This window comes from Ranitomeya imitator, chromosome 1 (assembly GCF_032444005.1).
Source record: "Ranitomeya imitator isolate aRanImi1 chromosome 1, aRanImi1.pri, whole genome shotgun sequence".
NCBI lineage: Eukaryota > Metazoa > Chordata > Amphibia > Anura > Dendrobatidae > Ranitomeya > Ranitomeya imitator.
The window spans coordinates 97,314,416-97,334,588 of record NC_091282.1 but is presented as its reverse complement, the minus strand read 5'-3'; the positions used below and the strand labels follow the sequence as shown (position 1 = coordinate 97,334,588).

At 46.8% G+C, this 20,173-nt stretch overlaps 1 protein-coding gene across 1 annotated transcript in view; it reads right to left on the bottom strand.

The window, feature by feature from the left end:
- The window catches only part of NDUFAF2 (NADH:ubiquinone oxidoreductase complex assembly factor 2), a 158,787-nt gene that overhangs the window by 35,398 nt on the left and 103,216 nt on the right, over window positions 1-20,173 (bottom strand). Inside the window, exon 3 of the mRNA XM_069749090.1 lies at window positions 7,371-7,411. Within this exon, the coding sequence (XP_069605191.1) occupies window positions 7,371-7,411 (41 nt within the window). The remainder of the gene's footprint in view (window positions 1-7,370; window positions 7,412-20,173) is intronic.

Here is a 20,173-nt window from a genome sequence, read left to right as displayed (position 1 = left end):
TCTAGGTTTTTCAAAGTAGCCACCTTTTGCTTTGATGACTGCTTTGCACACTCTTGGCATTCTCTTGATGAGCTTTAAGAGGTAGTCACCAGGAATGGTCTTCCAACAATCTTGAAGGAGTTCCCAGAGATGCTTAGCACTTGTTGACCCTTTTGCCTTCACTCTGCGGTCCAGCTCACCCCAAACCATCTCGATTGGGTTCAGGTCTGGTGACTGTGGAGGCCAGGTCATCTGGAGTAGCACCCGATCATTCTCCTTGGTCAAATAGCCCTTACACAGCCTTGAGGTGTGTTTGGGGTCATTGTCCTGTTGAAAAATAAATGATGGTCCAACTAAACGCAAACCGGATGGAATAGCATGCCGCTGCAAGATGCTGTGGTAGCCATGCTGGTTCAGTATACCTTAAATTTTGAATAAATCTCCAACAGTGTCACCAGCAAAGCACCCCCACACCATCACACCTCCTCCTCCATGCTTCACGGTGGGAACCAGGCATGTAGAGTTCATCCGTTCACCTTATCTGCATCGCACAAAGACACAGTGGTTGAAACCAAAGATCTCAAATTTGGACTCATCAGACCAAAGCACAGATTTCCACTGGTCTAATGTCTATTTCTTGTGTTCTTTAGCACAAACAAGTCTCTTATGCTTGTTGCCTGTCCTTAGTAGTGGTTTCCTAGCAGCTATTTTACCATGAAGGCCTGCTGCACAAAGTCTCCTCTTAACAGTTGTTGTAGAGATGTGTCTGCTGCTAGAACTCTGTGTGGCATTGACCTGGTCTCGAATCTGAGCTGCTGTTAACCTGCGATTTCTGAGGCTGGTGACTCGGATAAACTTATCCTCAGAAGCAGAGGTGACTCTTGGTCTTCCTTTCCTGGGGCGGTCCTCATGTGAGCCAGTTTCTTTTTAGCGTTTGATGGTTTTTGCCACTGCACTTTGGGGACACTTTCAAAGTTTTCACAATTTTTCGGACTGACTGACCTTCATTTCTTAAAGTAATGATGGCCACTTGTTTTTTTTAACTTAGCTGCTTTTTTCTTACCATAATACAAATTCTAACAGTCTATTCAGTAGGACTATCAGCTGTGTATCCACCAGACTTCTGCAGAACACAACTGATGGTCCCAACCCCATTGATAAGGCAAGAAATCACACTTATTAAACCTGACAGGGCACACCTGTGAAGTGAAAACCATTCCCGGTGACTACCTCTTGAAGCTCATCAAGAGAATGCCAAGAGTGTGCAAAGCAGTCATCAAAGCAAAAGGTGGCTACTTTGAAGAACCTAGAATATAAAACATATTTTCAGTTGTTTCACACTTTTTTGTTAAGTATATAATTCCACATGTGTTAATTCATAGTTTTGATGCCTTCAGTGGGAATGTACAACTTTCATAGCCATGAAAATACGGAAAAATCTTTAAATGAGAAGGTGTGTCCAAACTTTGGTCTGTACTGTATATACAGTGGGGCAAAAAAGTATTTAGTCAGTCAGCAATAGTGCAAGTTCCACCACTTAAAAAGATGAGAGGCGTCTGTAATTTACATCATAGGTAAACCTCAACTATGGGAGACAAACTGAGAAAAAAAAATCCAGAAAATCACATTGTCTGTTTTTTTATCATTTTTTTTGTATTTTATGGTGGAAAATAAGTATTTGGTCAGAAACAAAATTTCATCTCAATACTTTGTAATATATCCTTTGTTGGCAATGACAAAGGTCAAACGTTTTCTGTAAGTCTTCACAAGGTTGCCACACACTGTTGTTGGTATGTTAGCCCATTCCTCCATGCAGATCTCCTCTAGAGCAGTGATGTTTTTGGCCTTTCGCTTGGCAACACGGACTTTCAACTCCCTCCAAAGGTTTTCTATAGGGTTGAGATCTGGAGACTGGCTAGGCCACTCCAGGACCTTGAAATGCTTCTTACGAAGCCACTCCTTCGTTGCCCTGGTGGTGTGCTTTGGATCATTGTCATGTTGAAAGACCCAGCCACGTTTCATCTTCAATGCCCTTGCTGATGGAAGGAGGTTTGCACTCAAAATCTCACGATACATGGCCCCATTCATTCTTTCATGTACCCAGATCAGTCGTCCTGGCCCCTTTGCAGAGAAACAGCCCCAAAGCATGATGTTTCCACCACCATGCTTTACAGTAGGTATGGTGTTTGATGGATGCAACTCAGTATTCTTTTTCCTCCAAACACGACAAGTTGTGTTTCTACCTAACAGTTCCAGTTTGGTTTCATCAGACCATAGGACATTCTCCCAAAACTCCTCTGGATCATCCAAATGCTCTCTATCAAACTTCAGACGGGCCCGGACATGTACTGGCTTAATCAGTGGGACATGTCTGGCACTGCAGGATCTGAGTCCATGGTGGTGTAGTGTGTTACTTATGGTAGGCCTTGTTACATTGGTCCCAGCTCTCTGCAGTTCATTCACTAGGTCCCCCCGCATGGTTCTGGGATTTTTGCTCACCGTTCTTGTGATCATTCTGACCCCACGGGGTGGGATTTTGCGTGGAGCCCCAGATCGAGGGAGATTATCAGTGGTCTTGTATGTCTTCCATTTTCTAATTATTGCTCCCACTGTTGATTTCTTCACTCCAAGCTGGTTGGCTATTGCAGATTCAGTCTTCCCAGCCTGGTGCAGGGCTACAATTTTGTTTCTGGTGTCCTTTGACAGCTCTTTGGTCTTCACCATAGTGGAGTTTGGAGTCAGACTGTTTGAGGGTGTGCACAGGTGTCTTTTTATGCTGATAACAAGTTTAAACAGGTGCCATTACTACAGGTAATGAGTGGAGGAAAGAGGAGACTCTTAAAGAAGAAGTTACAGGTCTGTGAGAGCCAGAAATCTTGATTGTTTGTTTCTGACCAAATACTTATTTTCCACCATAATATGCAAAAAAAATGATAAAAAATCAGACAATGTGATTTTCTGGATTTTTTTTTCTCAATTTGTCTCCCATAGTTGAGGTCTACCTATGATGTAAATTACAGACGCCTCTCATCTTTTTAAGTGGTGGAACTTGCACTATTGCTGACTGACTAAATACTTTTTTGCCCCACTGTATTTATATTTAATACAGCGCTAGATAGAATAAAAGCTGGTAATTCAATTGCCAGCTTTTGCTATCTCCTTATCAAACCCGACAGGATATGAGACATGGATTACTGTATGTAAACTATTTCATATCCGTTATATTTTTGCATATTCCTCACTAATAAAAGTTTGGAGATCTAGGTGTTAAAATAAAGGGTTAAATCACGGAAAAAATTGGTGTGGGCTCCCGAAAGCCAGTGACTGAGGGCAGATATTAATAGCCTAGAGAGTGACCATGGTTATTACCTTCCCCCGGCTAAAAACACCTGCCCCCAGCCACCCCAGAAAAGGCACATCTGGAAGATTCGCCTATTCTGGCACTTGGCCACTCTCTTCCCATCTCATTTTGCAAGTCGGCTCGCCGTATGGATGACGCACGGATACTTTTTGGAGAGAAAAAAAATTGCATCCTCGCATTGAATACGGAACACTGTTCAGGGAACATTTCTGCGTATCTCCGCCGTAAAACGGACCGTATTTTTATACGTTAGGTCTGACCCCGGCCTTATAGTGAGGTGAACTGCAAGAGTTAGAGACCATCCCGATTGGGTCACCTTGTCGTGGCGGGATGGCTTTTACTGCTACTGTAATAAGCTGCGGATATTCTGTCAACAAATCCGGATGGAAAATCCGTAGCATTGAAATGTCAGAAAAAAAAGGTAGATTTTGGATGCTTGCTGTCCCTTCTACAGTATCTATATTCCCACAGATTAATCAGCATTTTGATATTTTAATTTCCCTTCCGTCACAATTCTGGACATAATTAGTCTCCGAGTGAAGAGATTATGTAATTATTATTGACATAGGAAACCAATACGCATAATGAGCAGGGGCAGATGAAAGTTAAGTAGAACTTTCCCGAATAACTTTCATGAAGAGTAAGAAGTAATTATGAAAATGTCCTCTATGATTTATTATACCTCTGCTAGGAAAGCAAAAGAAGCTGCCATGATTAAAATATGAGCATAATTAATGCTGACTTTCAACTCGCTTTTCTACAAAGACCAATTAGGAAAAATTGCAAATACCAAAGTTTAAAATCTGGTAAACCATGGCGGCATCACAAACAATGAGGGGAGCGGTAGGATTTCCTCTAGGAGTTCATACACTAATAACAGCCAGGAAGTACAGGCTAAATGAGACACCCGGCCAAAATGTTTTACACGGCCGAGTCCCTCAACAGAAACATTGTCTGTAAATGGAGTTTTCCGCCCTGTTATTAGAGTTAATATAGAGAAGCGTTCCTTATAAAGAGGAAACTATGACATCACGACCCCAGTGACCTGAGTGCTGAAGCCACTGAGAGGAAGCAGGGTCAGGTGGTCGACTGGTGGTCGGAATGTCAACACTACCATTCCGCCGGAGGCCACTGCAGCGGCACAGTGCACAGTTCAGTGGTACATATGGAGTTTTTTAAAGGCTTCCCTATACGACCTTTAATAACTGCGAAAACCCCCTTTAAGTAATATTTTGATGGTCATCTAGCTGGGGGAGAGTGATATAATCAGTAAAATAACCTAGGCACAGATAGTGCTGCCTCATTTCACCCTGTTTGTATAGGAATAGCACAGTCTTTCTCCGTAAATATATATATAGAGTTAACCCTAACATCTTGTCTTTCCTAGCTGATGATTGATGTAGGTATGGACAGTACAGCTCATCTGTGCACATAGGCAGATAGGACTGCCTGTCTCTGTATGTCCTAAGTAGGCACAGATAGTACTACTTCCTTGTCTTTCCTAGTAAATAACGTGCAAACAGGCAAGGACACATGTGCCTATCTGTACTACCTGGAAATAACGCAGGAGATTATTACCTACCTGTAATGATGTAGGTTCAGTACGGTCTCAGTCTTCCCTGTAAATTTAGGAACAATTAGCACAGCCCCGTCTCTCCTTGAAAATGAAGGCGTAGATTATAATGCTCCTGTCCCTAGGTGTAAATGTAGGCACAGACAGTGTTGCCTTCCTGCATTTCCCTATACATTTTATATGTGGGAATATTGCAGTTTACTTTCCACATTAATGGAGCAGTCACCTGGCACGAGCGTCTCTGATATGGATTCGTGCAACCATGGCATTTTTTGGGGGGTTATCTTCAATTTCTGGCTATAAATTATAGGAAGAACCTCAGTAAGAGAATGTAGAGTTTCCTTTCCATTTTCCATATTGCATAAGTACAATATTTCCAGTTACATATTTTCTTTTGACCAGTAAAAACGTATCAGAAGAGCTTTCGTCCCTCCCTTATATATTTACCTCCCGGCAAACGATGAAGCGGATATTGCCATCATGAGGATACGAGAAGAGAGGAGGAGATAGATGGGAAAGAGAAATAAAAGGTTTGGCCATCACAGGTATAAAAGTTGTAAAGAAAGGCGGATACATTGTAACGCTGGGGTCCAGGATCAAGTCCGACCAAGGAAATCATCTGCACGGAGTTGGTATATTCTCGCCATGTTTGCATGGGTCTTCTCCCAAAGTTCAAAAACATTGTTTATGAAGGACACTATGGTACCCATGGAGGCAGTGTGCAAGATATTCTCACCATACACAGTCGAGGCATAGCCACATCTACTATATAATTGTCTAAGGGGTACTTCCGTCTGTCCTTCTGTCTGTCTGTCTGTCACGGATATTCATTGGTCGTGGCCTCTGTCTATCATGGAAATCCAAGTCGCTGATTGGTCGTGGCTGTTTTGCGGCGACCTATCAGCGACGGGCACAGTCCAGAAGAAAATGGCCGCTCCTTACTCCCCGCAGTCAGTGGCCGGCGCCCACTCCATACTCCCAGCTCCCCACAGTGTCCCCGGCGCCCGCTCCATACTCCCCGCAGTGTCCCCTGCGCTCCGCTATATACTCCCCGCAGTGTCCCCGGCGCTCCGCTATATACTCCCCGCAGTGTCCCCGGCGCTCCGCTCCATACTCCCCGCAGTGTCCCCGGTGCTCCGCTCCATACTCCCCGCAGTGTCCCCGGCGCTCCGCTCCATACTCCCCGCAGTGTCCCCGGCGCTCCGCTCCATACTCCCCGCAGTCACTGCCCCCGGCGCCCGCTCCATACTCCCCTCAGGTCACCGTTAACACAGGGTTAATGCCAGCGGTAACGGACTGCGTTATGCTGCGGGTAACATACTCCGTTACCGCCGCTATAAACCCTGTGTGTCCCCAACCTTTTACTATTGATGCTGCCTATGCGGCATCAATAGTAAAAAAAGTAATGTTAAAAAAACAAAAAACCTGCTATACTCACCCTCCGTTGTCCGCTGAGGCGCTCGCGCCTGCCGCCATCTTCCTTTCCCAGCGATGCTTTGCGAAATTACCCAGAAGACCTAGCGGTCTCGCGAGACAGCTAAGTCATCAGGGTAATTTCGCAATGCATCCTGGGAACACAAGATGGCGGCAGCCGTGCGCCCATCGGCACAGGGCCGTTGGATCCCAGGAGGCTATGAGACGGGACGCTGAGGAGCAGCGACAAGAATGGTGAGCATGTTAAACTACAAGGGGCCCTTGGATCGTTAGGTGAGTATGTTTATTTTTTAACCTGTGACATACGTAGCTGGACAATATACTACGTCACTGGCCAATATACTACGTCGCTGTGCAATATACTACGTGGCTCTGTGCTGTATACTACGTTACTGGGCAATATACTACGTGGCTCTGTGCTGTATACTACGTTACTGGGCAATATACTACGTGGCTGGGCAATATACTACGTCGCTGTGCAATATACTACGTGGCTCTGTGCTGTATACTACGTCACTGGGCAATATACTACGTGGCTCTGTGCTGTATACTACGTTACTGGGCAATATACTACATCACAGGGCAATATACTACATGGCTGGGCAATATACTACGTCGCTGGGCAATATACTACGTGGCTGGGCAATATACTACGTCGCTGGGCAATATACTACGTCGCTGGGCAATATACTATGTGGCTGGGCAATACACTACGTGGCTGGGCAATATACTACGTGGCTGGGCAATATACTACGTGTCTGGGCAATATACTACGTGGACATGCATATACTAGAATACTCGATGCGTTAGAATCGGGCCACCATCTAGTATTCCATAATTGTCATAGTGCTAAATGCCAACTCCAGAATGGGTATTCCCTAACCTGCGGTGGCAGAGGCGGCAGCTGGCTCTCCACTCATGTCCATTTTCCTCTCCAAAGCGCTGTTGTGGCGACCTCACCAGATGGCGCAGGAGGTAGGGGAACCCTCATTTTTATTATATAATATTTATTTGGAACCTCACCTCATTTGTCGGAGGGTCTTTCCTTTTTCCTCTGATCCAAGCTACAATAGAAAAGAAAAGAGGGAACTTTAGACAGAAATAACATGAGGATTTCTCCGATTTCAGACGTGAAAGCTCGAGCAACATCAATCTTCAAGAACAAACAAAAGAACTGTACAAAGATCTCAATGCTCCAGACTTCTGCAGATGGGATTCTAATGAATTTTTTAGTATAGTTAAAAATATGTTTATGCTGGAGATAATTCCCCGATGTATGAAGGAACCTCTAAAAGCTCCCATTACCTGCCTGTTATTTACTTGTATGCTCTCAGACTGCAGTCTAAATCACACATAGGGAATAAATCAATCCCTGCACTAAGCTGTGGATACAAAGCAATGCCCTGAAAATAACAGAATAATATCAGTAACGCATCACTTATGAAGGGCTATTTACCACACCCCAGCTCTGTTCCACCCATACGGACAATTTGGACTATTGAAGCTACAGCTTTCTAGTACTGCTTTGGACCGCCTGCGGAGCCCAGATTGGAAGGGATTTCACATTTTAACTTGATACATGATTATGTAATAGAAGTCTGGATACCTGCAGCCACTATTAATGAGAGCTTAAAGGGGATTTACAATGTGACCAAGAACAAATAGGCAGGTAAACTACCTGCCCGTTATACCAGATGCCCATCTCTGCTGGCTCAGTGTGGTCACAGACTACTCCTGCCCTTTGTACCCGATGCCCATCTCTGCTGGCTCAGTGTGGTCACAGACTGCTCCTGCCCATTGTTCCTGGTGCCCATCTCTGCTGGCTCAGTGTGGCCACAGACTGCTCCTGCCCATTGTTCCTGGTGCCCATCTCTGCTGGCTTAGTGTGGTCACAGACTGCTCCTGCCCATTGTTCCTGGTGCCCATCTCTGCTGGCTCAGTGTGGTCAGACTGCTCCTACCCGTTGTACCAGGTGCTCATCTCAACTGGCTCAGTGTGGTCACAGACTACTCCTTCCCGTTGCATCCAATGCCGATCTCTGCTGGATCAGTGTTGTCAGACTGCTCCTGCCCGTTGTACCTGGTGCCTCTTTCTGCTGGCTCAGTGTGGTCACCTGCCCATTGTACACAGCGCCTATCTCTGCTGGCTCATTATGGTCACAGACTGCTTCTGCCCATTGTACATGGTGCCCATCTCCGCTGGCTCAGTGTGGTTACAGACTGCTCCTGCCCATTGTACCCGGTGCCCATCTCTGCTGGCTCAGTGTGGTTGCAGACTGCTCCTTCCCATTGTACATGGTGCCTATCTCTGCTGGCTCAGTGTACTCACAGACTGCTTCTGCCCATTGTACATAGTGCCCATCTCTGCTGGCTCAGTGTGGTTACAGACTGCTCCTGCTCGTTGTACCCATTGCTCATCTCTGCTGGCTCAGTGTGGTTACAGACTGCTCATGCCCGTTGTACCCTTTGCTCATCTCTGCTGGCTCAGTGTGATTAGACTGCTCCTGCTCGTTGTACCCATTGCTCATCTCTGCTGGCTCAGTGTGATTAGACTGCTCCTGCTCGTTGTACCCGTTGCTCATCTCTGCTGGCTCAGTGTGGTTACAGACTGCTCATGCTCGTTATACCCGTTGCTCATCTCTGCTGGCTCAGTGCGATTAGACTGCTCCTGCTCGTTGTACCCGTTGCTCATCTCTGCTGGCTCAGTGTGGTTACAGACTTCTCATGCTCATTATATCCGTTGCTCATCTCTGCTGGCTCAGTGTGATTAGACTGCTCCTGCCCGTTGTACCCGTTGCTCATCTCTGCTGGCTCAGTGTGGTTACAGACTTCTCATGCTCATTATATCCGTTGCTCATCTCTGCTGGCTCAGTGTGATTAGACTGCTCCTGCCCGTTGTACCCGTTGCTCATCTCTGCTGGCTCAGTGTGGTTACAGACTGCTCATGCTCGTTATACCCGTTGCTCATCTCTGCTGGCTCAGTGCGATTAGACTGCTCCTGCTCGTTGTACCCATTGCTCATCTCTGCTGGCTCAGTGTGATTAGACTGCTCCTGCTCGTTGTACCCATTGCTCATCTCTGTTGGCTCAGTGCAGTCACAGACTGCTCCGGCCCGTTGCTCAATTCAAGGCAGTGGAAAAAAAAACTATCCTATGTGGGAATGGTGTAGAATTGATTGGTGTTGATGGCCCCCACCCACATCATGCAAGAAGGTAAAAAAGGATCTAAATTGCAGGTGTCACCATGTATGCTCCAAACCTGCTCCCTGGACCGCTCTGCACTATGTGCATACACCATAAGACTACCATGAAGTGACTTTTATCAGGTTTTCTGCAAGATGGAGGTGAAATAAAGAAATGGCCAGAAAATTCTTTAGAGGGGAAACAAACCAGTTGCAGTAATTTCTAAAAAGGAAAAATAATTTGCTTGGCTCTTCTTACTTGCGCTGTAGCGGTGACGAGTGGGGTTCATATTTGTGGGGTTGATGTCACCTTTGTATTGTTTGATGATATCAAGGCCATGGCTTAGTAATGGAGAGGCACCTATCCATTACTAATCCTATAATTATATTGTAAATAAAGACACAGCAAGAATAAAGTCTTATTTTAAATAGAACAAAACAGACTTTTCCATTTTTATTTAAAAATAACATACACAGTTATACTCACCTAACATCCATTTCACTGAAGCGCTCGTCTCCTGTAATAAAACAAAAATAAAAAACAACCATATCCCTCTTTTGTCTGTCGTTCTGTCCCACGCCGTAATCCATGTCTGGAGATTAATAGTTTTTAACCTTGACGGTGCCAAGATGCAACCGTTCAGGCTGAGAACCACTGATGAATGAGCTGCTGTGAGCGCAGCTGACGTGATTGAGCTTACTGCAGGTCATTGAGGCTGCGTTCCCAGCCGGGCCAATTAAATGTGGTCACCTCAGCACAGTGAGAAAAAGTCTCACGGTGCAGAGGACGGTTCACTGGGAGAATTTCACCACGGTGAATTTGAACTGCGGCGAACTCGCCTCTGCACTGTGATGCTTTTTCTCACGGTGCTGAGGTCACCACATTTCATTTGTTGGCTGGGAACGCAGCCTCAGTGACCGGTAGTAAACTCGATGAAGTCACCACTGCTCACTGATGCTGCAAGCATCAGCTCATTTACCATTGGTTCTCTGCCTGGACAGTCGTATCTTACCCACAATCCCACCATGAAGCACCGAGGAAACTCACATTAATCATGATGATTTAACAAAAACCAGGCTACAGATTTTTACACTAAAGCTATGTATTAAATCAGTACCACAGTGTCATTCTGCCCATACCTTTAGCTTACCATGGATGATCCTGATGACAGGTTCTCTTTACATTTTTTTTTTATACATAAATTAGCCTCTATCATGATTTTTCTTTATATGATATGGGAACATGAAAACTACATCCGGTCCTGCAAAATCCAGCCCTCAAATGACTAAATGGATGGGAAAAAAGTTATAGCTCTTGATAGGCAGGAGGGAAAAAAATAAAGTAAAAAACCCCCAATAAATATGACCATTAGAGGTGGTGATAATCGATTTGCACGTCCCACTCCATTGGCCACGACAGTGGTCTGTGGTTGCCACACAGGAGAGGAAGTACCGTACTGTCTCTTACATGGCAGCATCCGCGGCTCTTCTTTTGATTAGCTGGCCTACGCAGATCACACAAAGCCATCTAATCAAAAGAATAGCCGCGAACGTCAGGAGGGAATAATCCTGCGGCTCCAATGCAGCAACCAAAGACCACCAGTGGCTGATGGAATGGGACATGCAAATCTTTTCGCACCAACTGTACTGGCCGTGTCTCCATCAGGGTAATACTAGAGCCACAGGAAGAGAATTATATTGGAGATATTTTAGAATTGGATCTCCATCTGTCACAAAGCAGAGGACAATGAACGGAGACACAGCTGTGCAAAGTCCACAATCCACATTTTTCTTCACCACCGCGACAGAGGAAATAATTGATCAGTTACACGACTTTGGCAGGAGACTCGAGAGCAGCAAAATGTCAGACAATAAAATTGACTCTCTGGTTAATACGAAGCAGCGCTGGAGTAGACTCCTCGCAGTGCAAGGTACGAGGAAAGTTCAGACTATGTTCTCGATTGCATAACCTTTCCAACAAAGAGCAACTGTGCCATAAATTGGCATTAGAAAGGCCACTGCTTATGAGTCTAAATGAATCGAGTAGTTTGTCAACCTGATTAATGGCAGAATCACATCTCATCTGCGTTTGGTAAAGGCAGTTTAACGGAAATGGTTAAGTACGGTATCTCAAAAAAGGTCAAGGTTGCATTCATTTGCGTAATGTATTTTTAATGTCATTTAACCCTTATTTTTCCATCAGGGAAAGTAGGGTCTGATGTGAAATGTACCTTGAGATATTGCAACCTGGTGCTGTGGGCATAATTGGCCAACTACTGGCCGGTATTGCTATGAGCCACTGATCAGAAGCACTAGCACCTTCTGGAGTGGAGCTCAGAAAAATATGAAAAATTGTAGATGGAGTGTTCAGAGTATGAAAACTGGTCAGATGCACAGAGATTACTGCACATTGGGGCTATTTCTTTTTCTATATTGCGCCTCATGCCGATTAACACCTTAGCTACATCCGTTTACATCCTTAGTGACATCCGTTTACATCACATGTGCACAGAACATGTATATAGCAAGCTCAGGACCTGAGCCCGCTCCATACAGTAGGTGCTCGCTGTGTGATACAGATGAAACCCGCCTGCAAGTGCTGCCATAGGAGAAAACGCTGATTTTAACCCCATGTTAGTACTGCAATATTAGCACTCCTATTAAGGGCTGGCAAGTTTTTCAGTCACCTAACACAATTGTAAAAGCTTTTATAAAGAAAATAACTTCTCATGCTTCAAACACAGCATCTTGCTCTCTGAATCAAGAGGCGAGAGCATCGGAGAGATGTTTCTACCTCTACTTACCTCCTCCTCTGGTGGTTCCACTAAGCACTATTGCCACCAGGACAATTTACCACGACAACTAAGTAATTGGGTTACATGCGCAACTCCCGGCCTTGGGGCCCCTTCCTCATAAGCCTGGGAATGTATTACACAAGGCACTGTCCTTCTTCCATTTCTTCTGTATTCCTACAACCATGTGACCGACCCCCATAACTTTTACAGTTCAGCACATCCTATATACACAGTGCGAAACTTGAAGCCCCTGGGCCACAATGCAAAAACGGTACCATATGCCATTTATAACACCAGTCTTCTTTTGTAGCAGGGTGGCCTAAGGACCTCCTCCTATACTATGGCCCATTTCCCTGTCACACTTGCACCCTCTCTATAGCTATGCCCTGATCTACAGCCTGCAATTTTCCTACCCTCCTCCAATTCCATTATATTGTACTGGGATGTGACACGGCCATAAATGAACCCTTATGTAGTCCTGAGATCTGCATTTGCACACACATACCTTGGTGTGTTAAATATAATTTAGTACATTTCTGTATATTTAATTCTTGCCTAATGTTATACCTCCCAAATTTGAAAGTTCTAAAAAAGGGACATATACTGCAGCGCAATAAGATGTACAGTTGATAACGGCTTTCGCGGACCCCCCACAATGCACACCACATACTGTATGATAATCATCAGAGCCCCCTCACAGTGACCATTACTAACTGTGATGCCTCCACATCTCCCGCACAGCTTAATATCCCTACAGCCCCCCAACACAGTATGATGTCCCACAGCCACAACACCATAAGATTCCCTCATATTCCTCGCAGTAGACCTCATGCAAGCTTCTCACTTGCCTGCATGACTGCTCCTCAGCAACTTAGCTGCTCTCTGCTGCCCGGTAACGTGACTGGAGCATGCCACATCACCTGAAGGTCTTTCAGTCTCTACATGGATGGAATGGTGGAGCAGGGACCGGTTGGCTCCCTGCTCCACCATTGTGTTCAACTAGATGACATACCCGTGATCTCTCGGGACAGCTCCAAAAATTTGGGAATGACCTGCTATACCTGGGACAGTGAAGAGGAGTGCCTATTTTACTTGGCAGAGGAGAATGATAATTTTATATGCCATACATTTCTATAATGGTGCCTTTTTTCCTATCTTTAGTGCCCAGTATGGCAAACACAGGCTATACTTTGTGACAATACTAAATGTAGAAGAAGGTAATGACATGAATAATTTACATGCACAATAGTAAAAATGATTGTGTGCAGAGTAGTCTTTCATTACCGCTTGCTAAAATAAAGATGTGGCGACCTCTCCGCTATATGGCAGGCTACTGGCTTTAATAAAACCCCAGACTCATTAACTTATCTTTTTTTTATTCTCTGGACACTCGAATACGAATTAAATAAGATAAATTGTCTCCATTCTCGGCGTGGTAATGGAGGTTATGAAATTCCAAGCAGATTAACGCTTTTCTAATTCCTTCCCGCTTCACTTGACACACACTTTACCAAGCAGAGACTTCTCCTTCTAGGAATGGCTCCGATAAAACAAGGAGATGAAAACGACAGAATGAGCCGGGGGCGGTAAGTACCAGGAAAGATCAAACTCCGATTCAGTCCTAGCTTAAATTCCATAAAAATACGTAATAAAGTATGTGAAGCCAGAATTCTACATGTATATGAATGCGTCCGCACATCCACTCACAAGATCGGCACCCAAGGCCTATGTAGATACCCACTGATCCATTATTAACATGCAAGTGTGCAGGGATTAGGCCAGCCTTATCTACTTAGTAAACTCTGATGTTAAGCACCTGTCCCGGATCCGCGCTTTTCTTCCCTCACCCTGGTCCGCTAGACTTTCTAGTGCTTCACGTCGGGCTTTGCATGCTCATATGTATTGAACTTCCAAGGCCAATATAAGGCATCCCAAGACACACACCTGTGTCTTGGAATTAAGTCTTTCTGGTTTGACTTTTAGTTTCTCTGTGAACATTATCTGTCAGTGGTCTCCAGGACTTCAACAGTCTGTACGCGGCTTTCAGTAACCTTCTACGTGTCCACTTTTGGCTTCCAGGATGTCTCCCGTCTCTATGCGGCTTTCAGGACTTTATGAACATTTTTAAATTTGCCTTTGCTACGTGTGTGCCTATGGCTTCCTTAAAGTCTCCCACTTGCCAGTGGATTCCCGCATCATGCCTGCTTGCCTGTGGTCTCCCAGTGGTTTCCACCATCCCACCTGCTTGCCTGTGTTTTCCTGAACGTCTCCTGCCTTTCAGTGGTTTCCAGCATCCTGCCTGCATGCCTTTGATTTCCTGGATGTCTCCCACCTACCTGTCTGCAGTCTCCTGGACGTTTCCCACTTGCCAACGGATTCCAGCATCCTGCCTGCTTGACTGTGGTATCCTTGACGTCTCCCAACTGTCTGCAATTTCCAGCATCCCACCTGCTTGCAATCTTCTGGACGTTTCCTGCTTGACTGCAGTTTCTAGCATTCCACCTGTGGTTTCCAGCCCCTCAGCTGTCTGTGTTCTGCGTGCTCCATCCAGCTGTTACAAACAAGAAGGAGGGCACCACCAAAAAAAAAAAAAAAAAAAAAAAAAAAAAAAAAAAAAAATCGAAAGGATCACCTGTTACATGCCAAAAAAACTGTGTCAACAAGCAAAGTGAAGAGAAATGAGGCATGTAAAACACAGGGATCACTGAGAATGAACTACAACATATCTTTATTAATACATACAGCACTACAAAGTTATAATTAGTGTTGAGCATTCCGATACTGCAAGTATCGGGTATCGGCCGATATTTGCGGTATCGGAATTCCGATACCGAATTCCGATACTTCCCGCGTATCGGATACCGGAATCGGAAGTTCCCAGAATTCAAACTGAACGCAGCAGCCAATGAGGAATGATTGGAAGTGTGGGCACATCCTGTTTAGCATGGTGGGCATGTAAGTACTGGCAAGGCTGTGATTGGCTGCTGAAATGATGTCACTCTGCACTATAAAAAACGCTGCCGCCATTTTGTGCTCACTCTGCTGTGATTTCAGTTAGGGACAGGACGCTGTGTTCTAACTGAGGGCCAGTTGAGCTAGCCAATTGCTTTATTTTCCTTTCCAAAGGCTAAAGGCCCCTTCACATTAAGCGACGCTGCAGCGATACCGACAACGATTCGGATCGCTGCAGCGTCGCTGTTTGGTCGCTGGAGAGCTGTCACACAGACCGCTCTCCAGCGACCAACGATGCCGGTAACCAGGGTAAACATCGGGTAACTAAGCGCAGGGCCGCGCTTAGTAACCCGATGTTTACCCTGGTTACCATCCTAAAAGTAAAAAAAACAAACACTACATACTTACCTACAGCCGTCTGTCCTCCAGCGCTGCGCTCTGCTTCTCTGCTCTCCTCCTGTACTGGCTGGGAGCCAGAAAGCAGAGCGGTGACGTCACCGCTCTGCTTTCCGGCTCACAGCCAGTACAGGAGGAGAGCAGAGCACAGCGCCAGGGACAGACAGCGTTAGGTAAGTATCTAGTGTTTGTTTTTTTTTACTTTTAGCATGGTAACCAGGGTAAACATCGGGTTACTAAGCGCGGCCCTGCGCTTAGTTACCCGATGTTTACCCTGGTTACCAGTGAAGACATCGCTGGATCGGTGTCACACACGCCGATCCAGCGATGTCAGCAGGAGTCCAGCGACGAAATAAAGTTCTGGACTTTATTCAGCGACCAACGATCTCCCAGCAGGGGCCTGATCGTTGGTCGCTGTCACACATAACGATTTCATTAACGATATCGTTGCTACGTCACAAATAGCAACGATATCGTTAACAATATCGTTATGTGTGAAGGTACCTTAATTTAGCAAAACGCTGTGTGTTCTTCACTGTTCACCTTGCTCTTGCCTTGCAGCGCTGTTTTAACAGCGTTCTGCAAGGTCTCTGTGTGTGTGTGTGTGTGTGTGTGTGTGTGTGTGCAGCTCACTCTGTAGTCTGTGTGCAGCCATATACCCGGTTGTATTCAGCTCAGGGGGGGTTCACACTGCCTCACACAGTTGTCCTTTTTTGCTCATAGTGCAGCCTGCTGCACATTTTTTCTCAAATTTCCTATTAGTGTTTTTCCACCCGTCTCCAGCTAAATTGTGGAAAAACACTACATAGGATAACCTAGAGGGGGGTTTTTGGGCCTTGCAGCACCGTTTACGGCTGTCTGCACGGTCTCCGTGTGAGCCCAGCTCGCCCTGTAGTCTGTGTGCAGCCATAGCCGGTTGGATTCAGCTCAGGGTTCGTTACTGGCTCATACCTTGAGAAAAATTTTCCTTTCTTTCAAATAGTGCAGCCTGTTTAAAAATTTTAAAAAAAATTCCCTATTAGTGTTTTTCCACCCGTCTCCAGCTAAATTGTGGAAAAACACTACATAGGATAACCTAGAGGGGGGTTTTTGGGCCTTGCAGCGCCGTTTACGGCTGTCTGCACGGTCTCCGTGTGAGCCCAGCTCGCCCTGTAGTCTGTGTGCAGCCATAGCCGGTTGGATTCAGCTCAGGGTTCGTTACTGGCTCATACCTTGAGAAAAATTTTCCTTTTTTTCAAATAGTGCAGCCTGTTTAAAATTTTTAAAAAAAAATTCCTATTAGTGTCTTTCCACCCGTCTCCAGCTAAATAGTGGAAAAACACTACATAGGATAACCTAGAGGAGGGTTTTTTTGCCTTGCAGCGCCGTTTACGGCTGTCTGCACGGTCTCCGTGTGATTTAAACTAGCTCTGTAGCCCGATCTGCACAAAAAAAAAAGTAAAGTTCACCAAACACAACTTAACACTTGTGTAGGCCACATTTGAAAAATAATAAAGTTTAGTCCACACTTTACAACATTAGTGTTTCTTACACCTGTTAGGAGGAGCATTTCAGGAATAAGCACACTAAGGCCTTAGTACTTTTCTGCTTATCTTTATCTGTCAACCAAGATGAAGAGGGCAGGGAGTAAGGCACGTGGGCGTGGGCGCGGAGCAGGGAGAGGAGCAGGGAGAGGACGTGGTGATTCTGTGCCTGCTGCGGGCGCCGGGGACTCGTCGTCACTCAGTTTCAGCAGGGAACAGTCCTTCATGCGCAGGTTTGTCGGAGAGCGCCGTGCACCGCTGCTGCGTGAAGACCAAATTGAAGCCGTTGTCGGGTGGATGGCAGCTAACGCCTCGGCATTGACTTCAGTTAGTGCCACATCCTCTCAGGCACAGAGCACTGGAGAGCAGCCATCTGTCTCTTTACCACCTGCCAAATTGGCCAGGCAGTCAGAGAGCCCAGGACAGGAGCCGTCTCTACTTCTGTTCTCTGAATCTCTTGGCTTGGAAACAGGGGGCCAGCCAAGCAGCATTGGAGAAATGGAAGAAGAGGCAGTGTGCAGTGATGCCCAACAGCTTTTTCTCTCTGACTCTGAAGAGGCAGGTGGGCCAGTGCCTCCGGTGACCACAGCGCAGTACGCATCTGATGATGAAACTCAGGTGCCGCTTTCTGATGCGTACTGTGCTGCCGAGACTACCCAGGAGGAGCAGTTGGTGGCAGAGGGTAGTGGAGATGATGAGGTCCTTGACCCATCGTGGCGTGAGGAACAGGAAGGTGGTGGGAGCAGCTCTGAGGAAGAGCTTCCCCTTACGGGCCAAAGAGGGAGAGGGAGGGGGAAGACTGCGGAGCCTGTAGCCTCCACTTTGGCACCCGTTAGGAGCCTGTCTCTTTCCAAAGCCAAAAAGGGCGCTCCCAAGACTTGCAGTGCCTGGTCCTTTTTTGACACAGTTGCAGATGACATTTGTTTTGTCAAATGCAAGCTGTGTCATCAGAAAGTAAAAAGAGGGAAAAATGTCAGCAACCTCAATACCACAAATATGTGGAAACATGTGCGGACCAGGCACGCGGTGGAGTTACAGAAACAGACTGAAGATGTAGGCCAACCACCAGCGGCAGCTACCACCTCTTCAGCTCGTGTTGCCTCTTCCTCCAGCTCACGCACAGCTGGTTTGGCTTCCTCCCAGGATCGCCATGGAAGAACCTCTGGCACTGTTGTCCAGAGACCTTGTGTAATTCCACCCACAGCACCACCTTCCCAGTCATCCTCACACTCCCAGTCTACTCTACAGCCATCGGTAGTACAGGCATGGGAGAAAAGGCGGGCATTCTCGGCCAACCACCCCCGAGCACAGGCTCTGAATGCAGGCATTGCCAAACTGTTGTCCCTGGAAATGCTCTCGTTCAGGCTGGTGGAGACTGACAGCTTCCGGGACTTGATGGCATTGGCAGTCCCACAGTACAAGGTGCCCAGCCGCTTTTACTTCAGCAGGCAGGCTGTCCCTGCCCTGCACAGGCATGTTGAGGCAAACATAAAACATGCACTACTGAACGCCGTCAGTAGCAAGGTCCACCTCACCACCGATGCGTGGACCAGTCAGCATGGACAGGGGCGATATGTTTCCCTCACTGCCCATTGGGTTAATGATGTTGAGCCAGGTACAGATCGTGCGAGTGGCGCAGGACGTGTCCTGCCCATTTCAAGGATTGCAGGAATCCAGTCTGTACGCATCGACTCCTCCTCTTACACCAGTTCCTCAGATTCCTCTCTGCAGGATCCGTCACAGTCCACCTCCACATGGACCCGTGAACGTTTACCTATGACCGACATGAGCACAGCCGTGGCCAAACGTCAGCAGGCCGTCTTGAAACTAGTTTCATTGGGGCATCGAAGCCACACAGCGCAGGAGCTCTGGAATGCCATCAAGCAGGAGAGCGATATGTGGTTACTGCCAGCGAATCTCCAGCCAGGCATGGTAGTGTGTGACAATGGCCGAAATCTGGTGGCAGCTTTGGCCCTTGGCAACCTCACTCACATCCCATGTCTGGCACATGTGCTCAATTTGGTTGTGCAGAGTTTTCTGAGGGACTATCCGGATCTTGATGCCCTGCTGCACAAGGTCCGCCTAGAGTGTGCTCACTTGCGGCGTTCCAGCTTGGCCAGATCCCGCATTGCTGCTCTGCAGCGCCGATTCCGCCTTCCGGAACACCGCATTATATGTGACCTACCTACCCGGTGGAATTCCACGTTACATATGTTGGAGCGGTTGTGTGAGCAGCAGCAAGCAGTTATGGAGTACCAGCTGCATCAGGCGCAAAGAAGTCGCAGTCAGCGCCGATCAGACTTCACAACCACAGAGTGGGCCACTATGAAGGACGTCTGCCAGGTTTTGCATCCTTTTGATTATTCCACGCGGATGGCAAGTGCAGATGATGCACTAGTCAGCATGACTGTCCCCCTTATCTGCCTGCTTCAGCAAACTTTGCAAGGGTTAAGGGATGATGTTGTGGAAGAGGTGGAGGATGAGGAGTCACCTTTTCCATCAGCTTCTGGAGAGTCAGCGCCACGTGGTTCCTCACAAAGGGGTACGCAGGGGCCAATTTGTGAGGAGGATGAGGAGGAGTCAATGGAGGAGGAAGAGCTCCGTCCAGAGGAGGGAGCGACACAATTGTCCAGTGGTCAGTGTGTACAGCGAGGGTGGGGTGATGACGAGCGGGCAGAGATCATGTCTCAAGCAGGGGACAGCGTTTCTGGGCCAGTTGGCACTCTGCAGCACATGGTGGATTTCATGCTGCAGTGCCTGAGAAACGACCGCCGCATCGACCACATTCTCAACATGCCTGATTATTGGGTGTTCACCCTCCTCGATCCTCGCTACCGGGACAACGTCCAAAACCTCATCCCTGCGTTGACCCGGGAGCGTAAATTGCGGGAGTACCACGACACACTGGTGAATTCCATCATCTTCTCCTGTCCAACTGAGAGGAGTGCTGCTAGTGCTTTACAAAGCAGCTCAGTGCGTC